This window comes from Platalea leucorodia, assembly GCF_965183815.1.
Source record: "Platalea leucorodia genome assembly, chromosome: 1".
Classification (NCBI taxonomy): domain Eukaryota; kingdom Metazoa; phylum Chordata; class Aves; order Pelecaniformes; family Threskiornithidae; genus Platalea; species Platalea leucorodia.
In genome coordinates this window covers 158,536,290-158,560,305 of record NC_138823.1, presented here as the reverse complement: position 1 = coordinate 158,560,305, position 24,016 = coordinate 158,536,290, and the positions used below count along the sequence as shown (strand labels likewise).

The 24,016-nt window shown below is 46.4% G+C and overlaps 1 protein-coding gene across 1 annotated transcript in view; it reads right to left on the bottom strand.

Moving 5' to 3' along the window:
• Nucleotides 1-24,016, bottom strand: part of PTPRN2 (protein tyrosine phosphatase receptor type N2) — a gene marked incomplete at both ends in the record, with an annotated part of 667,311 nt that overhangs the window by 93,805 nt on the left and 549,490 nt on the right. Inside the window, one exon of the mRNA XM_082310546.1 lies at nt 10,724-10,936. Within this exon, the coding sequence (XP_082166672.1) occupies nt 10,724-10,936 (213 nt within the window). The remainder of the gene's footprint in view (nt 1-10,723; nt 10,937-24,016) is intronic.

The following is a 24,016-nucleotide window of genomic DNA, read 5'->3' as shown; positions in this document are numbered from 1 at the left end:
ATTTTTTCTCACGTGCTTCTTTGGTTTTTGAGATTCCTGCTAACAACTTGTGCATCAACATTCTACAGAAATAGTGTTGCAAGTTGCAGTTGTATTATGCAGATAGCTTTTCCTCTATTAGTCTTTTATTTTATGTATTTGATATAACTGAACGTCTTTGCCCTGGTGCTAGGCAGAAGACAGAATAAGAGTTTCACTCCTTCTTCAGTTCCTCATTTGATATACTTTTTTCCTTTCCTACACTGCCACTTGTTACTGCTTTGGAAGAAATAATCTGTCTTTTCAATCTCTCTTCATATGAGTTTTCCATGCCCTTAATCATTCTTGTCACCTTTTCCTCACTCCCTCCATTTCTGCAGCGTTCCTTCGGCAATGGAGTGACCTGCACTCACAGAAGCCTCAAGCATTGATTTATACTTAATTAACTTCTAAAGCCCTCAAACAAGCAAACAAAATTATTAGTCAACAATGCCTGGAGAGCCATCGGGTTGACCCAGACCTTCAAAAAGAAGCTGAAATTTGGAACAGCTTGCTAGGCAACCCTTCTGTATGTTTTAACTTCATACCCAAGAGCTTTCCAGTGTGGTTAATTAGGAATTGCAGCTCTTTATTTCACTCTTGTGGTGACAGTATATGGAATTTACATGCTCACATTCCCATTTTACTGTACATATTATTTCCCCAGAGTACAGAGGGAGATACTGTATGACATAATTTCACTATATAACATGAATTTACATATGTAGATTGTTCTTGCTCCCAAAATTACACTCAGCCCCATCACATTTCTCCTCCTGTCTTACGTGGATAGCCAGCCACTGACACCTTTCACTGTGATCCACTGCAGCAAAACCTTTTCCAGCAAATCACACTGTTTCACTCCACACAAGGCATTTGTCTTTCATAGGAAGCCAGGATGAGCTCCAGTTAAGAAGTTGGAAAAAGGTAAAATCCAAGTTTCTTTTCCCCACGCTGTCAGAAAAGCAGCAGCATACCGAATTTTTCCTTTTCATCTTTCCCTCATTCTTCTATTCCTAGTTAGTGGGAAAGATCAATATTTCTCTGATGAATATTCTGCCCAATACATTTTTGAAGATTAGTGGTATGTTCAGACCAGCAGTACTAGAAAATGGGTAGGGCTAGTAGTTATGGCTCTCCTACAGCCCACTTCAAACTATATACCTCTGCTGTTGTCAGACAGCACGGCCAAGGAAAAGCCTTCCCACCTGCATGAAATGCATATATGTCCATGTTAGGTTACAACTGATGACTGGAAAGAGGGTGGCTTTAATCAGCCAAGGTAAGCATGTAAACTCAATACCAAAAGTGAGTTTCATCACGATAACGATGAGCTGTTCCCACTTTGGAAAGCAAGATCAGCCAGTTCTGAGATCTCTGAGATGCTGCCAGAACACAGTTCTGCAAAGCTGCAGCAGTCCTATGTAGAAGGAAAAAGCAGGAATCAAGAAGCTGGCAACTATGTTAGCTAGACAGGAAAGCAGAAAAATAAAAACTGCACCAAAAATGAATAGGATTTTATCAGTCTGAAATATTAAAAATTTAACAAACTATTTCCCTGATCAAAATCTGTGCTTGTTCAGAATGCAGTCATCCCAAGCAAACTTCAGTAAAACGTCACTCATTTGTCTTTGGCAAAAAATCTAGAAACTGGTGAGCAAAGCTTAGAGAAAACCTCATGCATTTCCTCTTTTGGATAAGCCACCTACACTAAATTTGATTTTTTTGATTCAAAAGCTATTCTCTCCCATCCCCCTCCAAATTAATTGTGGTTCTTTGAAGCATTTAACTTCCAGGAGTGTTCTTTTACATCCCCTTCTTCAGTTTTGGTTTAGTTGTTTTGTAAGAATACAAGAGATGAAAGCTGGATCTGCATGCTGAAAGCTGAGAACCTGAACTGGAAGATGAAGATCTGCAGGAATGCCCCAGCTGACTTACACTGCAGTGACGTACACTGGTGCTGTGAGAGATTAGACCCTGTAATAGCAAAAATCACAGTACAAAGAAATCAGCTGAGCTGTCTCAGTCCTTTACCATACCTTGCTGGTGTGCATTAACTCAATCAAATTTTCTTTTACAGTTCTTTAAACTGCTAGAAAGCATTTAGATCTCTGTTGTGCAAGTAAATATATGTAAAGGAAAACATCTTGGATAGGAGGTCCTCATCCCTGGAGCTGTAGCTTTGTCGCTGTTGAGAGGAATGAAATGAGGCCTCTTGTCCAGTCAACACAAATCACATCCTTGACTTTCAACTCTTTGTAGCTCTGCACGCAGGCCATCCATGGGTCCCCCTGCCCTCAAGTGTCATGCACACTCCTGAGGTTGTTTGAGACACCACGTCCCACTTCTGCCTTTGGGAAGATTGGAGCAGTTGTGCAGCGTGACCCCAGGACAGCTCCTGTCTGCTCTACCCCAAGTTCTTCTCTTATGGTTTATACCACAATAAAACAAGCAAAACCATCACCATCCCCCCAGAATATTCAACTTTGCAACATCCGCTTCCCTGCAAGAGCTGCACAACAGGGCTACATGCAGAGGAAAGTTGAGGAGTCAAAACCTACTTTCGTTCATCTGTCCCTCAAAACAGCCAAGTCTGTATGCGTTTACCAGGGTAACACCTTAGGTGGCTGCAGTCAGCTTCAAATCCTTCACTAAGGCTAAGCACAAACACACAGTACAGGAAGGACAAGAGATCCCTGAAGCTGAGACCTCGCTGGCTTTGGGCAGGACATGGACCTGCTCTGCCAGTGCGCCACCAAGCACGGCACACCTTCCCTGCACGTGCGGAGAAGGAGAAAGGAAGCGACGCTGCATCCCCCACTGCTCTTCCCTTTCACTGCCCACCCTGTCAGACCGGTGCGCAGGATGAACAGATGTACCCAGAAGAAAGCAGTAAGAAGAACGCTGTTTATGTACCTTACAGATTTCAGAGAATAAACTGCAACCTGTTCCTGCTCGCGGGCAACATGGTCCTACAAGAACCGACAAACATCATCTACAACCGTTCTTTATGTATACAAAATTAACTTCTACTCTCTTCCAGGAAACACGACCCTGATACAAGATTCGTTCCGCAAATAAAAAAAAACTTCCCAGTTAAAAACTTTAAAAAATACATTTTTTTCTTCTAGTGCAGCACTCTGAGGGAATATGAAAGGCTCAGCAAGCCAGATCAGAGTGTTAGCTGCTGAGCATTCAGAGAATATACAATAGAAGAATGTGTCAAACCTGAAACATGATAACAGAGCTGCTCCAAAAGAAAAAGGAAAATCCTAAACGAGAAAAAAGGGCAGAAGTGTGTAGGAAAGACAGGCCTGATTATCCTCTACATTACATCAGAAAAAAATGCCACTGAAGACAGTATAGTTATTCCAGAAAGAAATCAAGACACTTGAGATGATGTACTGCCTGGGACTGCAGATCAAATATTCTCCAGCCCATTAGGCAAGGCTGTGGTTATCTTTGGCTTCTTTATAACGTACAGGCACTAGGACATAATCAATTTACCAGAGGGAGACAATCCATTGTACTTATCCAGAACCAGCCCACGCTCAGCTGGCAAACAGCCTGCTGCACGGCAGGGATGGGTGGAAGGGGCTCTGAAGCAGGAGAGGGATGCTTGGGAGTGGGAGCCCGGACCTCGGCGGTCCAGGATGGGGTTAGGGCAGGTAAAGCAACAGTAATTCTCACCCTCTAAAACAGGGTGGCCACAGCCAAACTATTAAGAAAACTGCCCAGTGGATGAATATATGTCTTTTTCTTGGCCTGTGCTAACTGTGCTGAGAAATTGTTTGGGAGAAAGTTGGGTGGCTTGGCCTGAAATGGTGCCAGGGCCATTCGAACAATTTACTGGTTTAATTTACCAGGCAAGATGCAGCCTGCAAGTCCAGAGCACCTCCAGCACATTTCTAAGAAATGCCTGTTTGGGTAAGGACTCTGGATTTCCCAGTAATTAAAAATGAGTCACTAACTTAATTTCCCCTCCTACTATTTTTTTCTTAGCACTTTCTTACATCCTAAATACAGAGAAATTATACTGCAAGATGCTTGGAGCACGTTTGTCCTTGTTCCACAAAACACCAAGCTCAAACACCGTATTCTTTAGACAGGGAAAAATAAAGCTGGGTAAGGGGAGAGGGCTGACATCACCTTCTCTGCGACTTTGCACTAGTCCTACACAGATAAACAGCCAACTACTTGAAAAAGATGGTTTATATTACTCAAATCTAAACCCACATGGCACCTTCTTATCCAAGCACTCCAGGAGTTGTGTGTATACTCATTTTCCTTTCATGCCTGCAAAAACCCTCTCTCTCCACCTGCCTGCTCGAATGTAAAGAGTATTTTACTCAAAAGTGTTGCTGCACTGCCACTGCTGCAGCAGCCCAGGACCTGGGCTGCGATGGTAACACCTTCTCCGGTCAGGGCAAGACCATTTCTCCAACACCGAGTAATTGACAAAAGTTATTTTCTTAAATAGGAAAAGCTTGGAGGAGAGCTATTCGTAACAAGCCCAATAACCTCTCTCGCACAGGCAGCACGGTTCCCCTGGGGCTGCCCTGCTGCCGGGGCCGCGCGTGCGGGAGCAGCGGGCAGAGCAGGGCAGGAGGCGATGGGAGAGCACTGCTCCTCGCAGATGGACAAGGCAAGCTCAAATACAGATTTCCTCAAGTGCCCTCTGAAATCTGGGCCGTTGAGCTTCAGCACTTAATATGGGCATTTCTCATTAGGCACTATTTTGAAGCTGATTTTAAATGCTAGGGGTATGATTGATAACATACCTCTACTTATTTATTTATTTATACTCCAATTTATCAAACAGGCATGTTTGATAAATTTCTGCTAATTTATAAATTCATACAGTGCTTTGAAATGCTATTTTGAACATTACTACCATTTAACTCAATTTTATGGCTACCACAGGAAGCAAGGTTAGGGAATTACATAGTCCACCGCACCACAGGAATTGTGGCGTGTTCTGAACACTAATCAGATAAAAAAAACAGACTAAAAGTTAAATCCATATTTGTACACCTCCTGTTTTGCCTCATTCTGCTTGGGCCATCCACTGTCTGACTTTAGTCAAGTGTTTAAATATAAGGTAAGCTCTCTTCTAATCACCTGAAAACACCCCCCACTTTTTTCTTCTCTCCCCTGATTGCCCTGCATGACTGTTGTGCAGAATGCATGTTCTGTACACTGTGGAAACTGTCTCACCTTAAAGTAGAGTGGCTTATGTAACAACATGACATACAATGTATTTGCAGGTTCCTGAGAATTTATTTTAAGACAAAATTCTAATTAAAGACAGAGAAAATTGTTCACATAATACACAATAAGCAGACTTAAATGGACAACAACAACTCTCCTAATACATATACCTCCCCGTCTATGTTTTATTACAAACAGTTACAGTTTGTCCTGTTGCTTTACATAGTCACATGAGATGATCTTTTTTTTTTTCTCTTTTAATAAGGACACAGGGAAAGAAAAGATTAAAAATGCATTATGTCCTTTGTTTTGTCAGAAGAAAACACAAGCAAGCCCTTCGCAGTATTCAGCCTGAAGGCAAAATTTTCATCTATCCAAAATCCTTACTAAAGGTGTTCCTTAATGAATGTTTACTAAATACTCATGTACTCAATACATCTCGTCCTCAGTGATACCTTTTTTGCTTCAGTATAGTGAGGGACCTTGAAAATGAAAGAGTTTTATGTAGCTATGAGGTAATACTTCATGGTACTGATTAACCCCAGTTCACCAGCTTACTTTGGTCCCAGTACTGATGGTAATTTGAACATTACTGAGAACTTGGTAAATAAGAACAGCAAAATTTTCCTTTTTTTTTTCCATTCCACTTAGCTCACAAAATTCCGTTTTCTAAGGAGTTGATATACAGTATTACTATAACGTTAAGGTCTAGTACTATAATAACATGTTTGTTTATGAAAGTCGGTCTAGAGTGTAAAATACGAAGCCATAGTAGAGGTAATGAATTATCTGTATTTAAACACACAAAACAGGCATGATGGTTAAGTAGAGAGTATGTTTCCAGTGGATTCTTTCAGTTGGAGCCTTTTAAAAAAATTGCAGCAAAATATTTATTGTAATTGTTGTAAATACTGTGTTCTCAACATCTCTAATAAAAAATACCAGCAGGATTAAATCTTTAAAAGCACAGAGAAGTTCTTAGTGGCTTTGAATCCAGAAGGATCATGTAATTAATAAGACCGTATTTGACAAAGAAATATATAATTTATATATAATATAATACATGTAATAACATAGAATTTAACATATAATTTACAATTATATGCCTGCCAAACCAAGTTATTTGAGCAAGTTTTTAAAACAGCTGATGATGTAATCCAGCTGCACTGACAGTGCACGGCTCACGTAACCCTGAATACTTCAGGCAGTTTACGGAGGAACTTCATTGTAAACAGCTTGGTCTTTGCCCCCTCGCTTTTTAAAGGAAGTTCTTTTGGCTGAGATGAAGGGAAATTAGAAAGAACATTCTTGACATAAAATATTAAAAGGCAGGCTTTCTGAAGCCAGCTTTAGTGCATTTTAACTTTTGCCTTTAAATTCCATTATGGGCAACGTTTTGCAGAGCGTTATCAGTGATGCAGAAGATGATGCTCATAGGAAAGTTCTGCAGTGCAAAGTATAAAATATGCTGATGATTTAACATCTCGCACAACCCAGCGCTCCCCACACGGGGGTCAAAAGCCAGAGTTCAGCTGGACTCGCAAATACATCACCCTGAATCAAACAGACCATCCCTAAATAGAAGCAGTCACTAACGTACACACTCATTACATTAATAAATTGCTCGCTAATGGGAGCAGTGACAAGTAAGATGTGCACTTAGTGGCCCTGTTTGCAGCCCACCCCCGATGTCTGAATGCCCGTTTTTCTCTGGGTTATGTTCTAAAGGCTTCAAAGTGTACGAAGAAAAATCTGCTCAGTGTTGTGAAATAAATCAAAGAGCGTCTGCTGAAAATTCCTAAAACGCTTCAGCCCTAATCTCCTGGACCAGAGAGTGGGCTTGCAGAATGCTAAACTTGCTTTTCAAAGATCAAAGCAACACGAGCAACAATTAAAAACACGGCTGCAGGTGTGCGCATGCGCAGGGGCACTGCGGAGGCAGTGAGAACCTCTTTTTAGTCATCCCTGAATGCTAACGCTGACTTATCTAATCATTACACGTGTGATTTGAAAGGACGGGAGACATGGTTAAAAGGTACGCAAAAACTGTCCGCCTTTATGCATAAAGTGTTTTATGCACACGCAACATTTTCCAAGATACACTATTTCCATTAATTTTGAAAAGCTCCTTAGCCACTGTCTAATTAAACCAGCCTGTAATTTTGTTGTTTAGTGATTGAAAGATAAATGAAGTTGCAATTGTGTATCTACCCCTCCTAGTGTTCCTTAGTCTTTAAATAGGTTTTAGTCTCCCAGGCCTTACTTTAACACTTGGAAGGCCAGCTGCTTGCCTTACCAAACACCTGAAGAACCAGACTCACACCGCAGCCTCTTCAAGTGGTATCGGGCTGTTGGGCAGCGTCAGGGCACCGCAGAGATTTTATTTGCCTGCTTCTACTTTTAAATGGTGCTGGTTGTTCTGCCCAAGCCTGGGCACTTCTACCCGCGCTTACACAAGAAATACTCGTGCTAGTAGATGAGTGGGCTTACACGAGAACTGCTCGTGCTGGCAGGTGAGCGCCCGAGGAAGAGTGACGTTGCCTGACAGGCGCTACGCCTCCGGCATGGGGGGAGACTTAGCAGTCAACCTGCTATTTCCCTGACAATATGGTTTGTCTGTTTTCCCCTTCTCAAGCTGGTATTTCATTGCGCAAACTAGAAAGAAAAAAAAAAAAAAAAGCGCAGCTGTGGGAAAAAACTCTTCGAAGTTCACAGGGTGAGTAAGGAAGGAGTAAAACCCTGAATGAACTCTCCTGGCTGAACTGGGTTAGGATGAAAAATGCTTCTGCTAAATCTTGAAAATTTAGGTCAGTCTTGTTTATGTGAAGATATAAACCACTGACATTTTGAGAAGCATGTGAATCTAAATGATATTTCAGTGTTCTCTCTGAATCACATCGGGCCACCAGGCCTTTTTTATACCGACCAATTTTTCCCCCTTCAAATTAAAAAAAAATAAATCTGAATTGTCACTTAAGCTGTAAGCAGCAACATATTGGAGTATCGTGCTTTAAAGTCTAGTGGCAGCAGCTGCTGAAATATTTCACATTTTTAAAATACACTGAGTGAACCAAGTAGATACTTGGGAAACATTTAACAGAAGAGAACAAAGTAGGTACAATTTTCAAAGCTATCTGCTTTTTTCTTCCCCCGTATTAATACTGGTTACATTATTCCCCCATGAGCATCAGAGAAGATGAGGAAACAGATAATTGATGCTTTTCTGGGACCTAACTGATGTTATCCAAAACATGCATCACACCAGATATCCATTACATTTAACACAGCTCAACATAAGGCGATTTTGACGATGCGAATAGGGCTCAATCCTATTTCTCTTCAAATCCACGTGAATAGTTTATTACATACAGAACCAGGCTCAGTGATTCATTTGGATAAAACGCTACTTAGCAGCATCAAAACCGCCTGAGTATTTTGTCTGCCTGTACTGGGGCCTCCTACTGCTGCCATTGAAACAAATGGCAAAATTCCCACTTACTTCCATGGGAGGAGAGCCAAGCCCTTAGAAACCTTTGTATTTAAGGAAAAACATTTTTCCTCCCGCTCATGACTACAGTTCCCCTGAAAAACCAATGGAAATGTTTAAGAAGTCAGGTGGTTCGGACTGGACCCAAAGGTCAGGAACAAAGTATATTAATACAGTCTTGCTATTGAAAAACTGAGCAGCATCCTCGAAGCGTTGTTGTTGTTTTTAAACAGAAAACGTCACTCTCAGATCTAACCAGGAAGATTTTAAAATACATATAAATCTGGGAAGAAGAAATGAAGCACACATTTCATTTAGTGTCTGGATTACCGATTCTTATTAAACAAACCAGAGCTCATTATAAAATCAATATCAACTTAACCACTATACTCCCAGGAGAAATGGCAAAAAAGGTCACTCCAAGAAATTCAAACAATTTTCCTGCTGGAAGGGCACGATTTTAATTACAGATACTATTAATTAGAGCTGTCAGTAGGAAGATTGTCCTGTTAATTATCACAAATTCAGTTTCAAGTGTGATTTTGGAACCTGGGGGGCTTTTTTTTTACATTAAGAATTCTTGTATTCACGTTTAATGGAAGAGAAAGACTACCTATTGGTTCTGTGGTTTAAATAAGTCAACAGCAAGTTCCCTGTTAAAACCAAACAAAAGTATTTATGGCCACGGTCTCTTTGGCCAACAAAACTGATCTGACAAACGGCTGTTTTGTTCACACTTCATCCTGGAGGACACTCCTTTTTTCCACTGGAAATGCTCTTGCTCTCACTCTCTTTTCCTTTGGAAGGCATTAAATTTAAAGATGCAAAGTAATTTAAAGATTTTTTTTTTTAAAGTAAACATTCCATTTAAACTGAAAACCGTTCCTGAAGATACTAATTGTCACAGAAACATTCATATTTATCATTCTGTACTAAAGTCTCCCTGGACCCAGCCTGTGGAGACGTACTTAATACATTACATCTTTAACATGTAAGAGGCACAGGCAGACCCAAACTTTGTGAGGAAATATGAGTTTATTCCCGTATGACTCCCAGCTGCCAGTTTGAATCTATCTCAGCTCCAGAATACAGAAAGGCCATAATGTCTGATCCTAAGCAGAACAAGAAGGTAAAATAAAACTTGACAGAAGAGTGCCATTAGCGAGACCCTATGGGTGCAGAGCAGACACGGATACTACAGCAACAATGTTTACACATTCTTGAATTCTTTTTCCTGGTCACACTCCAAATATTTTGGGATAGCAGAGCAGAGCTGTGTGGTCTATGACCATAACACGTGCATTACCACACCAATAACACACCGAGAAATAAGTGCCACCATCTAAAACAAACTTCAGGGAGATGCAGAGTGTCTCTCCACCCAACACTTTTGAAACTGAATGAGAAAGCCTGAGGTTTCTGATTTATTTCAGGAAATCTGAGCGCAGCCCTCCCGTATTACTGGGTACACATCTGCTACCATTGTTCTCCCAGAACCAGTCCTGGTTTACCTCCCCATCTATCAGCATTAGATTTCATTTTATCTGAATAATGGCAGAAGGTGGCAACAGATCGGGTCAAAGGCTCTTTTCATATCAGACCCTGAAGAAGTCGATTACTCAAAAAGAGAGACATCTTCAGATAACCGTGCAATCCATTCCTCATAAATGGTAAAGATTTTTCGTTATTAATAGTGGCAGGGGTGACAGATTATGGATATTAATGTTATTTTTCAGAGAATTTCAATGGCAAGAGCTTCTTTTTTTCTTTTTTCTTTTTTTTTAATGTTTCTAATTAGGCACGAATTTACACCAACTACCAGAACAGCCAAGATGAATACCCAGCAGTAACAAGCTGCTACAGTGAATCCGCGGGAATATGAACGGAGCGGGGGGCCGGCATGGAAAACAAACCCACCCCCTCGCCTCCCAATACCAGCAAGGTCCCCCCGGGGTCTGCCGGGCACCCCGGGGGAGCAGGGCCGGAGGAGGAAAGCTTGGTCCTTACCTGATAAGCAGCGGGGGCGTCGGAACCGGCGTCGGCCCCCAGGGCCGAGAGCTTCTCCTTCAGGCGGTGGTGGGCGCGGTGGCGGAGGCAGTAGGCGACCCCCGACGCCGCCAGGACCCCGGCGATGCAGGCGAGGGAGAGGAGGGTGAGGAGGAGGAATTTGGCGGACTCTGCCTCTTCCCCGCGCTGCGGGAGCGGCGGGACGTTGCTTTTCTGCAGGGGAGGAGAGAGAGGCAGCGCCTGAGTTGCGCGGTCGCGGAGCAGCGCGGAAAGGGGGACCCCGTCGGGGGGAAAACAGCCGGCAGCGCTAACTTTCAGCCAAGGATGGAGGCAAACGGCCGGGCAGGGACAGCACTGCTGACATGCCCCCCTCCGTCCCCTCCCCTCCCGGCGGCTTGCATTTAACTACGGAAAGGCGGAGGCGGGCGCGCTGGCTGCGCGCAAGCACCGCGGCGCGCCCCGAGCTCCGCGCCCCCCCCGCCGCCCCGCAGGACCGCATCCAGGGCCGGGGCCGCAAGGCGGGCAGCACGGGAAAATCCGAGATTTGTTTTTTCTTGGAGTGAAAAATAAAACACGGAACGACAGAGAAAAAAAAAAAAGGAGGTGGCGGTCCTTCCTTTTGTCTGTTGTAGAAGGAAAAGGATAAAAAAAGCCCGATAGTTCCAAACTCCTCCAGATTACTATTATTTTTGCAGCAATAGGAGAGAATCCTTCTAGTGCGTTTCACTTGTCTCCATGTGCTAAAAAGTTGTACAATAATTTCCCCTCATTAGCTTCATTATAAGCTATATTAGCAACAATTAAAAACGCAACATGAAAATGAAAAGACCAGGCGCGCAAATTGCAGCAAGACTCATTTGGCCTGCTTTCCCCCTTTCACAATTACCAGGGAAATGAATTGAAAAGCACGCCCCTGCCTCAGTCCTGGTTGCTACAAGATGAGAACAATTAGCAAACTCCTTTCCACCACCTAATTTCGCGTGGTAACAAAATGGATTTTTCCCCATGAATGCCTAGCCGGCCTATTCATTATCTCTCCTCTATTAGTAATTTTCTGCTCCGTATTCAGCTAGCCAGCTCTTAATTTCCTCCTGTCTTGCAGTGTACACAGTGGCTCTTATGTCAGGCCCGGTCCATTTTTATCTTGTAATCATAAAGGCCACCAAAGCAATTATCGCTGGTCTTGACTGTAAAAGCTTGTCATTAATTAGCCTCCTTGCCTTCAGTGCTGCGGATTAGCCGGGGCTGAGGCTGAGTTAATGGAAATGCAGGTTCAATAAGACTCCCGGATTTTCCTGCCTGGATGCGCCGAGCGGAGGAGGATGCCGGGTTTGTAAACCCCGGGCGGCGGGGGGCGGGCGCAGGGCCCGCCGAGGCCAGGCTCGGGCCGCCCGCCGCCGCCTCCGCGCCCGCGCAGCCACCGCCGGACCCGCCGCCTCCCCGCCTCCCCTCCCCTCCACCGCAGCCGGCCCCTCCTCCAAATCCCAACAGCCACCAGGAGGACGGGGCTGCCCCCCCCCGCCCCGGCCCCGGGGGGCTCCGGGGCCGCCTCCCCGCGGCCCCAGCCGGGCACCTGCCCCGGCCGCAGCGGGGGGAGCGCGCCCTCGGCCCGCTGCGCTGCCCGCCCTCCGCAGCGGGCGGGGGAACGGGCCGGGGGGGGCCCGCAGAGGAGACCCGGGGGGGGGCCGCACCGACGGCAGCCGCCGCCTGCTCGCAGCTCCCGCCGCTTCGGCCCCGGGGGCCCGGGGCGGGGCGGGGGGGGGGGGGGCGGTAAAGGGCTGCTGCGCTCTGCCATTAGCATCTCCGTGAAAGGCCGCCGTCCCCCCGGGGCCAGAGGTCGCAATCTGCATCTAAATAGGCAGCCCCCGCCAAAGGGCCGGCGCCCCCGCCCCGAGCCCCGCGCCCCGGGACGTTAATCCGCCTCGCCGCGGTGTTCGGCCCCCATCAGCGAGGCGGGGACAAGCCATCCGACCCCCGGGCCCCCCCGGCCGGCCCCGCTGCCCGGGCGGCTCCGGCCGCCTCCCCCGCCTCGGGCCCCGGCAGCCCGCGGGGGCACCGCCGCCGCCGGGAAGGAAGAGGCTGGCGGGCAGTTTCGGGCACTGCTCCTCAATGTCTTCTCTCTCTGCTTCGCAACCACGGTTTTAAACGATTTTCCTTCTCCGGTTGCCGTGCGAAAGAGCCGCACAAGCACCCGGGGAAAGGGCTGTGCCAGAGAAACAATGAAAATGATGGGAGCAAAGTGCTGTCAAATGCCCGAGTAAACACGGGGGAGAGAGAGAGCGTGCCTGCCTTTCTCCCCCGGTAGTTATAGTGATTTTAGATGTTGCTTCCAACTTTGCCAGGCAGTTTTCCCCGCAGAGCCGGGGCTGCCGTCCCCGGAGCTGGCAGCCCTTAACAAAAGAAGCGCTCGCCGAGACTCCCCGCACCTCCCCAGCGCACGGCTGCAGCCGCCAACGTGAAACACGGGGAAAGAGTTTGAAACCTTTCGCGGGGTGTTCAGCATTGCTTACACCTGGGTAAGCAGCTGCCGTGGGGCGCCAGTGTAGCCGTGACCCTAGTGATGGGCTCCGGGCAGGCGAGGGCCGGCAAAACCCCTCCACGCCTGGGGGACCGGCGCCGACGCCTGCCCCGACCCTCCGCGCCCTGGAAGGGGCTGGCGGCCCCGCAGCGGGAGGGAAGGGGCGAAGGGGCGAAGGGGCGAAGGGGCACGGCCGCTGCCCGCCGCTCGCCGCCTGCGGGGCCGCCCGGCGCTGCCCGCCACGTCGGGGCGGCCGATGGGGAAGGGCGAGGGGCTCTGCCGTGGGGCCGCCGGCCCTTCTCCCCGCTCCCTCCTGCCTCCCGCTTCACGGGGAGCACCTCCGGAGCCGCTGCCGTCGGGGCCCGAAGGGTCCCCCTCTCCCCTCCCTGCCTCCGGGGGGGCTGGTGCTTCGGGCCGCCTCGGCCAGCCCCCCCGCCGCCCCCGGGAAGCACCCGGTGACTGCTGCCGGCTGCGCGACCCCGCAGAAACCGCCGGGGAAAGCCGACGGCGAAGCCCCGGCTCCGGCTGCAGCCCCGGGACCCGCACCGGCGGCTCCCCCGGGCTGGGGGCAGCCGGGGCCGCAGAGGGCAGCGGGGCCCGGCCCCCCGGGCATGCCCCGTCGGGAAACAGCCCCCACTGCCCCCAGCTCCGCCGGAGAAACCCGCTGCCCTTTCGTCCTGCTTGATGTCTGACCAAACATCAGATTATGAAACGGGTAAAAATTAATCCGGCGAGTTAGTTACCGGCTCCCCCCGCCCCCAGCCAGGAGCACAGATTTCCCCACCTCGCCTAAACCCCTGATTCTTCCCTGCAGTAAGGCCCCAGCCTGAAACGGAGCCCAGGGTTAATTAGAGGCGTCCTGTCAGACTTGACTTGAAATTGAAAGAAAAATGTTTAAATATTTATGAATTTGACATTTACAGTCGGATGTCTTTTAAAGCAGAACACCTCTCCCTGTGCTGGCTGGGGCTGCCATGGTGCTGCGCCTGGGGTGGAAGGGGAACAATAGCTGTTGCGTAACAAGAAAAACAAATCACCTTTTCTTTCCCCCCCTAAGGCTTAACAAATAAATAGACCACATAAATTACACATAATTAAATATTAAACTCAGCTACATGTAACTATGCATTTTTTAAACTTTATATAACAGGATATATTGACATTCCTCTGAATGATTTTCTCCTTGGAAAATTGTGTAGTATCACAGAGTCCCAGTGAAGGAAAAACAACTAATTCCTAAATGGATGGCTTAGGAAGTGACTCCAAAAACGGAGGCTTTGGAGATATTCAGACAGTCTTTCCTTGCTTTACAACGGCCCGGCCTGAGCTTAAATGCTACAAGGCAAAGATTTACCCTGTCTCAGAACAACATTACACCTACCACTTACACTCGACAGTGTTTGCTTGAAGTACACCGCTTCTGTGAGGGTTTGTGGTTGTTGGGTTTTTTTAAGAGGGAATAAAAAATGCTTAGGATCTGATCTCATGTAGACTTTCCCAGTCCCTCGACAGAACGCATTTTATATACACCCAAAAGTGAGTCAGTAACTAGAGCAGCCATAACACCGGAGTCACAAATCACTGTTCTAATCAAAGAGCAGCGTCCCGTTCCGCGGTGTCATCCCATGATGCAGCAGAACAGCCGACATTTCAAACGAATTCCAGGCAAATGTCCGTAAATATTTAATGTACGCTTTCATGTAAATAAGTTCTCACACCTATGTTGGAAGTGTGGGAGAAAGTCTTTGTAAGAGCAGAGAGGAGCTCCCATGCAGTGATGGGAAAGCTCACCTTCCAGATGCCTCAGCAGAATCACACTTCATTATTTCCTTTAGGACACAGGGCCTGATTCTGGTCCTCGCTGAAGCAAAACTCCAACAGAAGTTGAGGTTGTGTTTTGCTTCATAAATTTAAAAAGATATTCCTGATTTAAAACCCAGTTTACCAGTTACTGCACCCAACCTCTCTTCCAGTTTGCAAAGGAAAAATCACTACGATTCATTTTAAAACAACCTGATGTTACATTTTTTTGCAATTTTTGCATGCCTTGATTTTTACATCTATATTAGCCAGTTTTGTATCTGAGCAATAATAAAAAAATGCAGATTTCTTAGTAAACATGGGCAAAAAGATGAACTTCGGAATATGATTTGTTTCAAAATATTAGAACGTTAAAAAACTCAAGAGGTGCTATTTTTAATTTGGAATTCACTATAGAATCTAATAAATGAGAGAAGTGAGGCGGAAATAATCATGTATTAATTCTCTGCATTACAAAATCTTTTCAGAAGCTATTATCAGAGCAAGAGGCATTGTGGTTTGGATTCAGGGTGGGAGAAATCCTTTGTGCAACTGAAAGCTATTGTTCCTCTGTGCAGATGAAATTGTACTTGCAAATCTGCCATTCAAGGAGGGAAAAAAGTGCCTAGGCAGAAGAAAAGAATTCTACAAGAAAATCATTATTCTTAAAAATAAACTTCACTAAAATAAGTTTTAGTTCATCAGGGGTTTTTTTTTGAGAGGATCCTTTGCTAATAGTCACAGCCACTGACATTAAAACAAACCATAAAGGATATGTGTATTATTTCCTTAATATAGAAAGCATGAAGAAAGGGACGTGTGTGGGTGTGTATGGAGGTATATATATAAAATAGGTATTCATATATATATATACACATATCTGTGTATGTCTGCTCGCTTAAATAAATCTAAACTTAAATTCACTTCTAGTAATTTCCCTCTGTAAAGTTATCTGAGATATAGGTTGAGATACACTACGCTGGTTAAGTTCTGATAGGTTACTAGAAAATCAGAGAAATACCTCACATCAGGAGGAGCCTGGCTGCCCTAATCTGTCCCCAGGAAACCTACAGATAAGGTTTTTTTTCTTGAGTAAAATAAGAAAGCAAAGAGAAGGGAAAAGCATCATCTCTCTCGATTTTGGTTCCTACTTCTTCTCCCCTACTTTGCACTCCCAGTCAGGGTAGACTGGGGCAGCAGGGCCTGGGGATGTTCACCCTCAGTCCATATGATGTTTCTGGTGTTCAGCACTGCGCTCCCGAGCTGTATGGTCTGGGGTACTTGTTGGTGTTTTAAGGTACTATCTTTAGAGTTACCGAGAGGTTTCTGGGGCCGCTGTCCTCTGCCTCCCTCTTTGCCCCCCCCAATGCTCGCCCGATGCCAGGATCACTTTCAGCAGATGTCAGTTCATCACCTGAAATGAGGTCAATTTAACGCTTTTACTCGGGAGGATGAAATCGGATGGGAAGGTACTTTTTGCTTCTTTTGGGGGTTGGAAACATTAGACAAATCGACAAACACAAAAGGCAGATGGATTTCTGGGAACTGCAGCTTATTCAAATCACTGAGAAAGGTCACTGCAAGAGCCACAGATCTATTCATCTGTAGGGGTACAATGATCTTTCCGCAACCTTCAACACCACAAAGCACTCTGGAGCGTCTCTATACCTTTTAGTAGGATTAATACCACGAACAATGACTGAATACAATCAAGAATTCAGCGAGTTCAAAGATCCCTTGATCAATGGTAGATATTTTCTTCTGGCTTCCTAAAGGCAAACAGAAGTGAAGTTTCTGGTTAGAGTTACAGGAAATTATAGCTATTATTCTGAATCCCACTACAAGGTGATGCTGAAATGCCAAAATGTCCAAGAACCCCAAAGAAGTTTGTGGCGTGGAAGGAATAAGTTTGCAAAAGAGGAAACGTAAAGAGCTTCAAGATTTTCCTGAGGATCTGGGTGGTTTTTTAAGTCGGCATTTAGTTAAAGAGTACGGCACAAAAGCCTACAGCATCCCTGAGACACTGTAGGGATAACACACGACTCGGGAAACCGGACAGCCACATCCATGCCCATGGAGGAGGTAGGTGAGCCGGAGCCGGAGAAGCGCGGCCCGTTCTGCCCGAAGCCGCGCAGCGTGCCTCTGGGGTGGCAGCAAGAAGAGGAGGGCGTGGAGACACCACGGTGAAGAAACTTCGATTCCCATCTCTAAGGTCTCAGGAGCGACTAGGGGAAGGCAGCAGAATGGGAGCACCAAGAAGCAGGTTTCCTCCTCAGCCCAGGCTTTGTAAGCCAGAGTGAAACAGATAAATAGAGGGACTCAGCAGGTCCAAGTCACTAAGTGTCAGAGCCCGAGCCAAGAGGACGGTCAGCAATAGCCGAGCTTAATCAAATATCTTCAGCAAGCAAGAGAAACACAAGCCGTAGTGCCAGCGCTGATCTAATGCTGATGCTGAAGGCACATAATTTAGGGATTAGATAAAGCGCCCTTAAAACCGAGTGCCAACAAGCGAGCCGTCTCTCGGTAACACGCTGGCAGAGCCCGGGGCTCCGTCGGCGGAGCAGCCGCGCCGTCTCGCCGGCAGCCGGGCCGGGCCCCGCGGCTCCCGGTCCGCCCCCGGCCGGGGATGGGGCTCCGGCGGCTGCCTCCGCCCAGCCGCCGCGGGGGGCCCGGTCCTCGGGGCCCCGGGCCGGGAGCGGGCCGAGGCGAGCGGGAAGGGCACGTCCTCGCCCCGCCGGGCCCGCTGCACCCTTCCGCCCCTCTCCCGTTTGACGGCCCCGAGTCCAAGCATCCCCGGGGAACCGCTCGGCCGGTTGCGGTCCTCCCTCCGCCCCCCCGCCGCCGCTTCGCGGAGACCCGTCCCGGCCTCGACCGACGGGGCGGGCGGCGGCAGCGGCTGCCCCCATCCCTCCCGCCCCACCGCCCCGCTCCTCCGCCCCACGCCGCGCACACGCGAGCCCCGGCCGGGCCGCCTCGAAGCACGGCGCTCCCCCCCCGCCTTCCCCGGTCCTCCGCCGCATTTACCTGCTGCCATGTCGCCGCAGCCGGCGTGCCGGGACGGGCTCCTCCCTGGGAGCGCTCAGCGCACCTCGGCGGGCTCTAGCAATCCTCCTCCGGTGCCAAAACTTCCCCCTCTCCCCCCCGCTCCCCACTCCCCTCCTCCGCGGAGACAAAGGCGGCGGCAGGCAGAGCCGCTCCTGGCAGCCCGCGGCCGCCCCCCGGCGCGGCGCGGCGGGGCGGGGGGAGCCGGCGGCCCCGGGCGGCCCGGCGGTCCCCGCGGGGCGCGGACGCGGGTGGAGGATGCCGGCGCGCCCCGGCGCTGCCCTCCTTATATCGGGCCGCTGGCAGCCCCTGCCGGCTGCCGCACATGGCCCATCCACCGGTTGCTATAGCGATGCCTCCCCTCCACATGTTGCTGGCAGCAATTGGCTAAGGAGGTCTGGGCTGTTCAGAAACCCTTCGGCGGAGTGAGGCGGTGAATGGACACGGGCTGTGTCACTCACTGGGAAAAGCTGTTTGGGGTTTCTGTTGTGGATGTGGGGGGTTTTTTTGCTTGGGTTTTTTTTTTTGGTTGATTTTTTTACGCGTCCCCCCATTTTTTTTTTTTTTTTTTTTTTTTTTTGGCGCCACTCTCGCAAGATGGAAGCGGAGGGTAGAACAATGACGGAAAGCCAAAAATAAAATCAAACAAGGACAGCAAGGAAAACCTAAAGATCATTTGCATGACAATACAGCAAAGAAGCCCGCAACCTTTCTTCCTGAAAAGACTTTCCTCCGTAAAAAAACCCCATCACACAGTGCCAAGCAACGGAGGTCCAAACTTTTCCCCTTCCCGTCCTGGTTCTCCAAATAACACATGGAATTAGGAAGAAGCAGTGGGCTGCGACCAGCCATGGGACAGTGGCGGAGCCCGGTTAAATAAATCACGGCAGGGACTGCTGAGAGCGGGTGCTGTGCCGGTGCGGGCGAGCGGGGCCGTGCTGTGCCCGGCGCTGCACACCCCTAACTCCGAGTTAAAGCCGCTTTTCCGCCCGGGTGCCCGGGGTAGCACCGACCCTTATAACGATACGGACCCCTCAGTCTTCCCCGTCTCCCCCAAATTACAGCCCTCCGCCGCCAAACAAGCTGCGGGGGCACCCCCGAAGCATCTGCCCGCGGAGCGCCCCGGCTGCGGGAGCGGGACAAGAGCGAGCGGGGAGGGGTGGGGGGGCTGCCGACTGCAGGTGACAGGTCCTTGGCAGGCCCCTTCACACCCCCACACCCCCCCAAAGAACCCTCTCGCCTCCCTCTCCCCATTGTTTCCCTTTGCCACTACGGCTGGGGATGGCGGGCAGGGCAGAGTCGGCCCTCCTCTGTCCGCGGGGGGTTTCCCCCCTTCTCCCCCTTCCCCTCCGCAGCCCCTGCCCCCCCCCCCCCCCCCCGCCCCCGGCCCCGGCCAAAACCCTCCCGACCCCAGAGACGCAAATCAGGGAGGGGGAGCTGCTCCCCCCGCGGCGGGCCGGTGCGGAGGGGGCGGCGTGCGGGGGTGGGATGGGACGGACGGGGCGGGCCGGGCCGCCCCCTTCCCGCAGCCCCGCCGCACCGGCAGCCGTCGGGGGCACGGCCCGCTGCAGCCCGCCCGGCCCCGGCGGCCTTTGCCTTCCCGGCGGGGGCGGGGGGCTAGGGCTCCCCGCGGCTTTCCCGGTGACGCTGCAGCAACTCCATGCAGCTTTTCCTTTTCCCCCCTCTTTTTTTCTCCCCCCCAGGACAGTATCCCTCCTCCCAGCGCCCCCCTGAAGCCCGCGCCTTGGTAAGGACACGGGCCTGTCCGGGAAGCCAAGGAAGGGCGAGGGCAGCCTGTATCCCCAGAGCATCCCCCCGCCCAGCCACGCTTCACTTAAACCTGTGGGACAGCGCCGAAAGTGTCATCACCCTCTGCTGCTCAGGGTGTTCTGCCCCATTCAGAAAGCGCAGAGGAGTTGTGCCATAGGCTCACCCCCCGATAACCACCCACGCACACCGACCCTTCCCATTTCGGGTTGAGGAAGATGCTGTTTACATCAACACCATTTTTGACAGTGAGGTTTCCAGAGAGAAGAGGTACTCCTTGTGCTCCCACCTGGCTTCTGCTCACGGAAAATCCTTCACGTTCCCACAGATTAACACAAACTTGGCTTCTCCAAACATTTAATCAGCTACATTTTTAATGCATGGTATCAACTTATTACTTTGTCAGTCTGTCAGCCTGATAGCACACTTCTTCGTCTAATATTATCCTGCCCCGGTAAGAGCCATAGCATACATAATTTGCTCACTAACCTGTATTACTTAAGTTGAAAGATAAATGAACCCGCCAAGAGATTTCATTAAAAGGACACGTGTGTTTGCATATTGATCCTTCTAATGAACTGTCTGAAACTGATAAATACTTCCATTAGCTTTGTAGTTTGTATTTCTTATTTACAAATAAATTAATTATCATTTCCTGGGCAAATATTGCATCTTTTCAGAACTGTCAGGTGCTGAACGGGTTGAAAATGAAGTTGACTGGCCAAGTGCCAAGAGACAGTAAAACACTATTTAAAATATATACTTTTTTAACAGTAAAATTTTGAGCAATTTGTAGTGAAATTTAAAATACTTTTCATTTTTATGTAATTTTAATTACTTTCATCACTCACGTGCTAAATACAACCTTGGAAGGGATGGCAAATACCTGTGAGGGGTATGTCACAGGGAAGAAATTATTGAAACATAGATTATTTAATGTGCTATTCATTAAAAGCATAGGATGTGTTGCCAGATAGAAGAAATAATTTTCAATAGTTTACTAATTTAAAACTTAAAAACTGTTTTTAAAGTTTTCATAGTACTGTTACTCACAGCCCTTATTTGTGAATTGACTTACTGGTACTTGATAAAACCTCATTTTCAACTGAATAACTTAGATGTACGTGATCTAAATACATTTTCTCATATGATTTATTAAATTTGTAAATGGGAAAACAAAAAACCCCTGACATCAGCAGCATTTCATTATAGAATTTCTAGAAAGTTTCATGTCTTTTTCTTGGAAAACATTTGAAATAGAAAGTAAAAATGACTTTGAGACAGTTTCTCTGGTTTTAGCACATGTAAAATACCGGTATTTTGAAGATTCACATTAACATTCATCCAAATTCAAGAGCTGTATTTGAACTACGCCTAAACTGAAAATATTCTGAATCTTGCCATTTGAATGAGAATGATGCTGAAATGTATTTCCAGTTTGCACAGAACAAAACTCTTGTCTGAGACCCAGCAATTTTTGTCAGGACTCCCTAAAAATCTGTTCTTCATAACTGGGTGCTGAAAACCACACTGACCTTTTTGTCTTGATTTTTGACTACAGATCTGTCTGCAGTTTTAAGTTTAGTCACTTCTTTCTGGCAAATACATGCACAATGTATAGCATGAAATAGATTTTCATTCCTTTAAAGGATGTATGATAAAGCTAAAACACCATTTAATCTCATTTGTGGTTTTGTTTAAAAGTTTTACCTAACATCCTTTGGAGCCTTGCTCCTTAAATACGAATCCAAGTACGTTGCAGAGGATTTTCCGCAGATTTTCTGTCCACGAGGATCTTAAGATCAAAGTTGAATTTCCTTCACTCCTATGAACAAAAAGTCTTTTCCAAATATTAACTTCCTAAACACTTTTTTTCCAATTATCTTATTAGGAATACCTGTATTAAGAAAGAGGCTGTGCCCCCACGTCTTGAAACCACCACACCTTTCTTATAAATAAAACCAACATCTAGGACCATAATTTGAAAATGGACTTAGCAATATTTTAACCACTAGATTTCACTGAGTTTTATGTCTTATCTTCTCATGCTCATCTGCGAAGATCAACACCAGACACTTTCTACTTCCAAGTAAATTCTAGAGCTCTTAGCTTTATTAAGAAAATGATTTCATTCTGGCTAAGATTTGAATCTAATTAATCCGTCTTGCATTTTAAAAATGATAACTAAATTCAAGCTGCATACTATTCTTCAGAGACAGCTTAAAATATTAATTAAGTAAAGAGTGCATTTTCCATTTATTTTAATTACATTAATACAGTCTCAATAAATAAAATAGTTCTATGCTTCATCAAATCAAACAAACTTGAATGCAAATTTTTCTATTGATTACTTCTCTGTTCACATTGGCCCTTTAGACTGTCTATTTTTAAATAGGAAAGAGATGCAGAAATGTTTGGGTGTTCCCATCAGTGAAATGAGGTCCAACTGCCTGAAAAGGTCAGCTCAGCCTTCTAGGAGGCTGATATAGCCCTGTAAATGTGGCATTCTGATAACGTATTGCTTATAAAGGCAATCAGTGATATAAAACTGGATGCCTTTATAGACATTTTTAAACAAATGAAGATTTTCTTTTATTACATTTTTCCAGGTAAATTCAAAAAACCTATTAGATCTCTCTGATCCACTTGCCTGTGATGCTTACTGATCCACAGACAAAATATTACAAGACAACTGGATGAATTGTGGTTTTAATACTCAATTTAATTAAAGCTCACATGGTCTAGATTTGCAGGTGAACCTCTTTCTTGAGATAAACCACAGGACAAGACAGAGGCAGTCTTGTTAGTAGTTATATGTGTCATTCTACCTAATGCAGTAATAATTCTGTCCTTCAAATATTTGAGCAGCAGCAGCAACTGAAGGAAAACTAAATATTGAAGAAAAAGTTTCAAAATACCCTGGGAGTCACAGCAGGGGTTTTGAAACATGTCCTTTATACATTTCAGAACATTTTGAGTGTTTTTGTAATTTAAAGCCCAATCCTGCCCACCTCAATCTGAGAAATTTATTATAAATCAACAGAACTAATCAGAATAGCAACCAGAACACAATAGTAAATATTTTCAGGGTCAGGCTTTATGTAAATCAATATTTCACAAAACATACTTGCAATATTGAAACCTTAATTGCATTGTGATTAGGCTTATATTCACAGAATATAGATAAAAATACTAATTTAAGTTTTAACATGAGACTAAATACTGTTATTATGAAAGCCTGATTAAGAAGCTCCTATAAAAATGCCAACTCAAAACTTGTTTAATGGTAAAACATTATGAGAAATGCATGATTTTACACTGTGATCTTGTTATAACAAAACGTGGCTATCATTGAAATGCTGAACTTATTTTACGCATCAGTACTGTGCGTGCCAAGAATTCAGAGAACTGTTAGGTATCCGTTTTCTCTACTCTAACATCAGCAGATCAGTTTTGTTAAAGTGCTATTTTAATATTGTTGTGAAAAGGGTATTTATTTCTTCTTTCCTGAGATGAAAACAAACTAGTACAGTTTACATGTGAAAAAATATTTTCAGAATGGTAGCCAGTGCTGCAAATCCGTATGACATCTGAAATCAAGATGTGTTTTTTCTGCCTTTGACACAAATACTACTCTGGTAAGCCCCAGGTGGTAGCCTCAGGACAAACGCAGATTACATTAGAAAATTGTCCTTCATTATATTGATCGAAATTCACTTCCAACCTACCTGAATCTGATGTTAGAACAATTTTATTAGTTTTAAATTGTTTGCATTATAAATTTAAAATACCAAAATGCTTGTATAAATAGTTTAAAGTTCTAAAACAGATGGTTTGCAAAGTTCTTATGTGCTTTGTACAGTCCCATTGAGTTTCCTTTTACACTGACCTTCTATTTCTGATTGCAGAGAAAGACCGTCTTTGCGGAAAACACGGCAATGCCTTTTATGGAAACATATTAAGACAGCATTTAAATTGGTATACAAAGCTTTAACAAATGTCAGAATTACAGAGCACTGTCAGACCACCTAAAGTTCATGCACCGGTTATACTCCACTTTATTTAAGATTTCTAGTTGGTGCTACCATTGCTTTAGGGTCCCTGATAAGGGTGTTGTTTTTATGCTGTGACACACAGAAACGGTGGAAATCTGAACAGCATTAGCA